This window comes from Notechis scutatus, chromosome 3, assembly GCF_049901735.1.
Source record: "Notechis scutatus isolate UNSWTSFEM ecotype Mainland chromosome 3, rNotScu1.2, whole genome shotgun sequence".
NCBI classification, from domain to species: domain Eukaryota; kingdom Metazoa; phylum Chordata; class Lepidosauria; order Squamata; family Elapidae; genus Notechis; species Notechis scutatus.
This window is the reverse complement of record NC_142011.1, coordinates 79,525,183-79,533,746: the sequence shown is the minus strand read 5'-3', so window position 1 is coordinate 79,533,746 and position 8,564 is coordinate 79,525,183. Positions and strand designations below refer to the sequence as shown.

General features: G+C 38.2%; 1 protein-coding gene across 1 annotated transcript in view; it reads left to right on the top strand.

The window, feature by feature from the left end:
* Positions 1-2,223: 2,223 nt before the first annotated feature.
* LOC113419174 (uricase-like) overlaps positions 2,224-8,564 on the top strand; it is a 51,300-nt gene continuing 44,959 nt past the window's right edge. Inside the window, exon 1 of the mRNA XM_087960540.1 lies at positions 2,224-2,292. Within this exon, the coding sequence (XP_087816666.1) occupies positions 2,263-2,292 (30 nt within the window). The 5' untranslated portion in view covers positions 2,224-2,262. The remainder of the gene's footprint in view (positions 2,293-8,564) is intronic.

Sequence of the window (8,564 nt, the reverse complement as noted above, 5' to 3'; positions counted from 1 at the left end):
TTCATCTCAGATGTGATTAATAAAAAAACATGCCAGCTTTGTAAACATTAATCATAATTAGTCCATGTTGAGATTTTGGCATGCTGCGGTTAATGCAGAAAAAAAGCTAAACTTTTAAATTCTTTTGTTGAGAAGTGACGGGCCACTGCATTCACTCTTATAACATTGACTCATAACTTAAAATTATTGTAATTTAAAGATTATTTCTAATGTTCTTGCAATGTCTACTGCTTCGGTCTTTTTTTGTTGACATCATTTATGTTTGGAATTACTGCCCAGAACAATTGCAAGATGCAAAATTTTCTTTCTTTCTTTCTTTCTTTCTTTCTTTCTTTCTTTCTTTCTTTCTTTCTTTCTTTCTTTCTTTCTTTCTTTCTTCTTTCTTTCTTTCTTTCTTCCTTCCTTCCTTCCTTCCTTCCTTCCTTCCTTCCTTCCTTCCTTCCTTCCTTCCTTCCTTCCTTCTTTTTACCTTCTTTTCCTGTTTTCTCTCTTAAAAATTCACAACTCCCAGGAAACTCTGAATCCCCATACTAACGGAAGTAGGCATTGAAATAAATGCATATTCTCCCCAATCTATTCTTATGTCTATTTTCTTATTATCTTGTTTTCCCTACCCTGATTTGGGGAGGAACCTATCTTCATAAATTAGGTCCCATCAATACTGATGGCATCATACTATTACTTTCCTGCTAACTGAGCCAACTTTATTATGCAGTGTAGATCAAAATTATTAAGGCAGCTTAAACACATTCAATCTCTGGTCTGGATGCATATTACAAATTCATGTTAAATTGAATGCCTTTACATTTTAAGCCAACATCATCATCTTCAACATCATCTCTGAAGTCCTATCACCATAAATCTACCAAATCTCATCATCATAATCATTCTAGCCATTGTCTATCCGCTGCAGAATGAAGGCTTCTTCTGTATGTTTTCAATCAATACATCTTGAGCAGGGGTGGGATTCAAATTTTGTAACAACTGGTTCTGTGGGCGTGGATAGGTGGGTGTGACTAGGTAGATATGGCCATGTGACTGGGTGGGCATGGCTTTCTTTTTTTGGCAGCATCCCCCATTCTGGGGGCCTTCTGGGCCTCAGGGAAGCCTCCTGGGGAGTGTTTTTGCTCCCAGAAGGCTTCCCTGGGGCCCAGGAAGGGAAAAATGGAGGGGGCGGGGGGGGCGCTGTAAGACCCCCTCCGTTTTTTGCCTTCATGGGCCTCAGGAAAGCCTCCTGGATGAAGCAGTAACACAGTGAGGGGAATCCCAGCAAAGCTGATCATAGGAACAGCTGATCATTGGGAGAGGGAAAAAGAAATACCTTAAGGAGTGACTGGGCGGGAAAGAATGCAGTCAGTGATATCAGGCATGTGTGCAATGTTGCGCATGCGCGATAAGGACTGACTGGGCAGGGAGGGGAGGGTGGAGAGGGGCAGGGCCAGCCAGGGGCAAGATTTGCTGGTTCTCCAAACTGCGCAGAATCATAACAACCGGTTCTATAGAACTGATCCGAACCGGTAGAATCCTACCCCTGGTTTTGAACTTTCCTTTGCCAATTGGGCCCACAATACTCTATATATCACTAAAACTTCCATTCCTGTAACCTTTAACTGGGTGAAATGGTTCATCATAGAGTAACAGTTTTTGAACCAAGGTATGCCAACTTATCGAATGCATCCAAAAGCTGAGTCTGAGAACTCTGACTCCTGTGGAATTGAAATTTGGCAATTTTATAAAATTTTATGGCATAAAAAATATCATAAAGCAGATAATACAAAACATTTCCTATGCTAATGTTTGACCATGCTCCACCGTTCAATATGAGCTATTTTTAAGGCGGGTACAGCTCTGAATGTATCCCAGGTAGCACATTAGAAATTAGGTCACTGTAGAAGGCATTGAAGAATTTGGTAAGGAAATAACTGTGAAAGGATCACCCAATGGGGCATGAGTTGTTTAATATTGGGATATTGATAGAAAACTTCCATTGTTCAAATACAAGTGAATTTGTTCCATTGCGTAAGTAATTCCTTTGTTGTCTTGCATATTTTCCTTTATTAACATTTCTGCCTGAGGCAGGAAAACATGCAGTTCTACCACTGAGTAAACTCTGTAGTACTGACATATGTTAGACCAACCCCTCAATCATTGCTCCACCTCCACATATTATGAAGATGACAGTTTGTATAAAGCACTCGCAGCAACAGTTTGCAGCCAGCTGTAGGTCTGAGTTCTTCTCTGCGTCATCTCCAAGAGTCAAAAATGCAGAGACCTACTGAATGTCCAGTTACTGTAAGTCTACATTCATATCTTCTTCTTATTCTCCTTATGCTGTAGACAACTTGAGTAGATCTAAGTGTAGAGTTAAATTTCTATACATTTCTGGAATTGTCCTAAACCAATAGCATCTTAATTCCAAACCCATTGAATGTAAAAATGCCTGGGGAAACTACATAGATTATAAAATAGGAATAACAAACAAGTAAGCAAGCAAGGAGTAATTCTAAATGTAAGATGTTATTTCAAGACAGCTTTCCATTTACAAATCCTATAGCACCAGACACCCAGAAATACAAAAATGTAATTTGTGCTCTTCAATGAGTAAAATTTTCATAGAAGAAATTTTGGAAGAAGGTTGAAAGAGTCCACTCAAATATGCTTAGCTATAAGTCCCCATTACAATCCTGTATTTCACATTAACCTGCAATTTATTAAATACCTATTTTGTCAAAATGTAAACCTATTTTTATATAGCATTCTATCGTACTTGTATACATTCTGTGTTTCTATTTGCTGATTATTTCAGATGGTATAGATCTGGTTGGATTACTTTGAAATACAGACTGAACAAAATCCTTGAGCAAGCCTAGTAATTTTTAAGCTATTATTATGACCCACCTGTTTTGAAATACTGTCTTTCAAGTTTCAGGGAAATCTCTGAGATAAAATTCACAGTCTTTTTCACCGTAAAACCATTTGTATAATATTTAGATTTCTACATTGGATCATTTTTTAAAATAACATTTTAACTGAATTTTAATTTCATAATTACAAATGGCATGAAGATAACAATAACCAATTGGAAAATCTAAAAAAAAATAAAGGTGCAGCTTACATTTCTAAAATAATTCCTGAAGAAAAGTTGTTTTACCTATGAAAGAGGTATTGATATTATTAATACTATTAATATATGAAGAGAAAAAAGATCGTACCATATAAAATGTGGGATGTAATTATTCTTACAATAAAACCAGTTGCTGAGCATGTTGCTATTAGGATGAAATACAGGATTATTTTAATTGATGTTATTTCCATAGGATTAGCAATGTGTATAAGAAAATTAAAAATAATTCTTTTTTAGAAGATTCTTGCTTCCCTTATCAAATCAGGGAATTTATTCTGGACCCATATTCTTTGATGCTTCTGAATATATTTTGTGACTGAAACCACATATATTTTATTACTTTTCACTCAGATCACTATCACATAATATCTTCTAAGTGTTTTGCTAAAGCCACTGAAAGTTAAACATCATTTGTTCTAGATTCTTGGTTTTTAAATAAGTTCAGCAGAGAAAAAAATTAGGCATTTTGAATTACAGCTATTTTCAGTTATTTATTGTTTGCAGTTTCTCTATTAAGCACTCATCTGCTCAGTGCTTCTCTGAAAATGATGTACATGACAGGGGCTGATTATCTTGTCCTGCAATGATATTTTCATTAACAGCCAAATGATACTAATGTCATGCCCCTGGTGGAGACTGACTCTGACAAAGGGCAGAGGTCAGCTGAGCAGTCAGAGGAAGACCCAGGCCCATCCCCTATCCATACTAGGGCACGCAGGGAGGATAGGATCAGGGAAAAATGTGATCTACTCGGGAGGAGGGGGCGATGATCCTCTTCATGAGTTGCAGGTTGGACCTGTGTGCTAACAAACTCTGGAGGCAAATTTGTATTTTATTCTTGGATGAGTGTTTTTCCTGGATGAGGTTTATCTTGGTTGGTGTTCTTCCAACTGACTGTACCTGGTTATTTTCCTGAAGTTTGTAATTATCCTGATTTGTCATGGAACTTTCTTCAGTGTGGTTTGTTTTTGGTTTTTGCTTCGTTATCTGCTCTTTGAATTTGAATTGTATTTCTTTTGTTTGGAATGTTATTTTGGAAATAGTTTAATCTTCAACTGTGAACAATTAAACAGCGAAGCCAAATTGAAGACATTAAAGGACCTTTATTTACATTTTGGTTTTTGTTATATTTTTGATACACTCTGGGTCATCACAACTAAGATATCTGTAGTGACTAATTATATGTACTCAGGATTATATACCACTGACTTCAGATAGAAAACATAATTTATTTCATAAAAATGGAAACGGATGGCATAGTACTCCCTGACAGTTATAGGCCAAATAAAACCAAACACTATGAATGTTAAACATTGTTATCTCTGTTCAATAAAAACAGTAGTGGAATTGAATTTTTTTTACTACCGGTTCTGTGGGCGTGGCTTGACGAGCATGGCATGGCTTGGTGCGCATGGCAGGGGAAGGATACTGTAAAATTTCCATTCCCACCCCACTCCTGGGGGAAGGTTACTGCAAAAGCTCCATTCCCTCTCCACCCCACTAATCTGCTTTCCAGCTCCGTTGTCCTGCTCAGGGCAACAAAAGAAAACCCAGCCAATCAGCTGGGATTTGGGAGGCAGAGAATAGATGGGGGCGGGGCCAGTCAGAGGTGGTATTCTGAACTATTCAAAATTTCCGCTACCAGTTTTCCAAACTACTCAAAATTTCTGCTACCGGTTCTCCAGAACTGGTCAGAACTTGCTGAATACCACCTCTTGAAGAAAAATGTCCTTTTTGGGCTTCTGTGGTATGAATGTTTGTTCATGTGTATGTTATATTAAAAAAAAAAACCTTCTCCTCTTTTGAGGGAAGGTAGTTGAGAAGCTGGTGCACAATAGTTTCAGAGGGCCTTGGGTGGAGTGCATTATCTGGATCCTTTTCTGTCAGGATTCAGACCTGGGTTTGGAATGGGCATGGCACTGGTCGCAGGGGTGGGATTTTACCAGTTCGCACCTATTCGCTAAAACTGGTTGTTAACATTCTAAGCAGTTCGGAGAACCGGTTGTTAGAAGAAATTACTGGCCTAATCCTATAAGGAAGGCAGGAAGGAAACATTCTGGTGTTGCTTACAGAAACTGCCTCTCCATTAACCCTTATTACGTTCTTGGCAGGACTAGACTTCTTTTCTCAGGAATGTCTCTGGAGTTTTTTCCCGCTCCTTTGTTGGTACTTTGCTTGTGTGGAGTGACCATTCAAAGTTACAATGGCACTGAAAAAAGTGACTTATGACCATTTTTCACACTTTCGTTGCAGCATCCCCAGTCATGAGAGGCCAGGCTAGGAGATGCGTGCCTCAATGTGAGTGATGTTGAGTTAGTCACGGCTAACCAGTCACATGACCACCAAGCCATGCCCACCAACTAAGCCACACTCACAGAACCGTTTGTTAAAAAATTTGAAACCCACCCCTGACTGTTCGCACTTGTGGATGATCTCTGGTGAAGGCAGGATGGTGGTTGTGCGTCCACCCTCACCTTACTTGACCTCTCAGCAGCTTTCGACACCATTCACCATAATATCATTCTGGATCAACTCAGAGGATTGGGGGTAGGCAGCATAGTATCACTTTCTTTTTTTCGGATCAATTCCAATCTGTGGTGTTATGGGGAAGGGGAGAAATCTTGCCCTCAGCCCTTATTGTGTAAGGGATGTGCAAGGGATGGTGCTCTCTCTATGCTCCTATTTAAAATCTACATGCCATTGGGTGATCTTGTCCATTGCCATGGGGTGAGGTATCATCAATAGGCAGACAATATCCAATTATACATTTATATGGCTGGCAAATTAAGCGATTCTCTTAATGTCTTATCCTAGTGCCTGGAAGCTATGGGTCAAGCTTCCACTGAATCCTGGCAAGACTGAGTGGTTTTGGTTCTGGGACAGTGCTACTTTTGGTGCTGGATGGGTGAATTCTTTGTCCCAAATAGACCTTGTGTGCAATCTAGGGGTTCTCTTATACTCATAATTCCTACTTGAGAAGCAGGTGGCAGCCATGGCTAGAAGGGCCTTTGCTCCACTTCCTATTGCGTGTTGGTTGCACCCTTTCCTAGATCAAAGGGCTCTACTCACAGTCACTCATGCTGTACTCACATCCTGGTTGGACTACTGCAATGTACGTTCTATGGGGCTGCCCTTGAAGATTATCCAAAAGTTTTAGCTGATGCAGAATATAACAGTGTGGGTGGTTACGTATGTTTCTAACAGAACATACATTATTCCTCTGGTCCATGAGCTGCATTGGTTATGAGTCTGTTTCTAAGTCCAATTCAAGGTGCTGTTTTTGACATTTAAAATAAAACATGGCATAAGATTGGTTATTTGAGAAACTGCCTCTCCTTGATGGCTATTCCACCAGATCCAACAAAGAGGGCATGGTGTGGATCCCATTGGCTAGGAAGCTTCCTTTGGCAATCTTAGGGGCTTTTTCTGCTGTACTCCCCCCCTCCCTTTATGGAACATTCTTTCTGCCAAAATGAGATTATGTAATAATCCAACATGATAAATTTCCCCCATTTCCTTGACCAACATTTAGCATTCTGTCAACTGATTAGTTCATGAAATCTGGTAATATACTGTATAAAAATGGTTTGTTCTGAGATAATATGTTGATTGAACCCTGTCATAGCATCTGTAAACCATGAATTATGTTTGTGTATGGTGAAAAGCTAGGTGAACTAGATGTCATTACACAAATTGTGGGTTAGCAGAATTAGTGACTCAGGAATGCTGAAACATTGTTAGTGGTACTTAGGTTGGGCTATCTGAGAAGTAACATCCAGGCTATCACCAGACAGCATCAAAGGTGATAGGAAACTCCAATTCTGCTGCCATCTTGTAGTTATCTAGATTTTGAAAGTTCAGCTAATGTATTGTAGACAACAGATTATAATTTGCCCAAATTCACAGGTAATCCAGCAGAAGAGGGAAAGTTCCAGCAGCAACAAGGACATTATGTCAAGTCTAGACATAAAATGAATTCTTCTCTTTAACCAAAACAAGGCAATTTGGTCAGCAAAATTCAGGTCTCTATTATAAATGTGTATAAACAACAAGAAGGAAGAATTCTGTTAAATGTCTTCTACATTTCACATTCACTTATGAAAAAAATACATTTCCAGTGACATACAATGTTCTACAAGCACAGAATAGTCTTTGGATTTATAATCATTTAATTAACTGGTTAATTAATAACCAGTCTTTTAGTAATTATAATAGTCTGCTTTGTCATTATTGCAATATACTTGGTGGTTATATGGGGGGTTAAAGTATACCTTTTAAATTATTATTATGGTTTTGGTCGCTTAGTCAGCCAAATGTTTAGATTTTACTCATATATCGAGTTCTTTCCAAGGACCTGGGATAGAGAAATGTTGTTTTTGATAGGGTGAAAGATATTTTACATGTAAGATATTCTAAGTAAAGCTGCCTTTTGCAATTGACTGGTGATGATTTTGTCAATGCTGATGGTGTTCAAGTGGTGTTCCAGATGAATTGCACCTAAGGCATCTATTACTATTGGTACTTTTGTTTTCTTTTGCCACAGATCATTCTTCTTCTATTTGCACATCTTTGTCTTTTGTGTTTTTTCTTCAGCTCTTCTGTTTTGCTGTCTCCAGGTACTACAAATGAAGTCCATTATCCATACTTTTTTGTCTTTCTTCAACCCTTATTTTGTCTTATCAACCCTTATTAAGTCTAGGATGTTATGTGGCAGGTGCTTCTCTGTTTGAATTCTAAAGTCCCAGGACATTCTAACTTCTTCATTTTTTTATTACTTTGCCTATTTTGTGGTCACACCAGTTCTTGCTTGCAAGCAGATAATATTCCTTGCAGATATTCCAAAGCACCATTATTGCTACTTTATATGTTTTGTTGTGTGGTCTACGTGATCTTTTTGTAGCTGCTAACTAGGTATTATTATGGTTTGTCACATTACTGTCATTATGTACACAAGAATGTGAAATCACAGCCGCCAGCTCTTTAGCTGGTATTAGCCTTCCTACTCGTGGAATGCTTCCCAAGAACCTAGAATGTTGTAATATATTAGCATAGTCCATGTGCAGATCCAAGCAGCTTGGCCTTTTATAATTGATAGCTGGAGGGTTTGTCACTGCACCTATTTTATTATTAGGAAATTATCAGACAAGAATAAAAAACAATCCAGCAACAATAATATATGCTGACTGGTCAATTCTGGGTCTAGACGTTCTCACATCTTCAAATTGCCAAAGTTGAGAAACAGCTCTAGAGAGTCCAGTAGACAAAAAGAATTTTCTGATCAATTAACTTCCTCTTTAAATCATAAGAATATTTAACACTTCTTAAAACCTGGACCTACTTATTTCCCAGATATGGATAATTCATTTTTCTTCCATAGTTCATAAATCATAATAGGTGATAAACAGATCTGTCATACCAGCATTAAGTTCCATTTACTTTA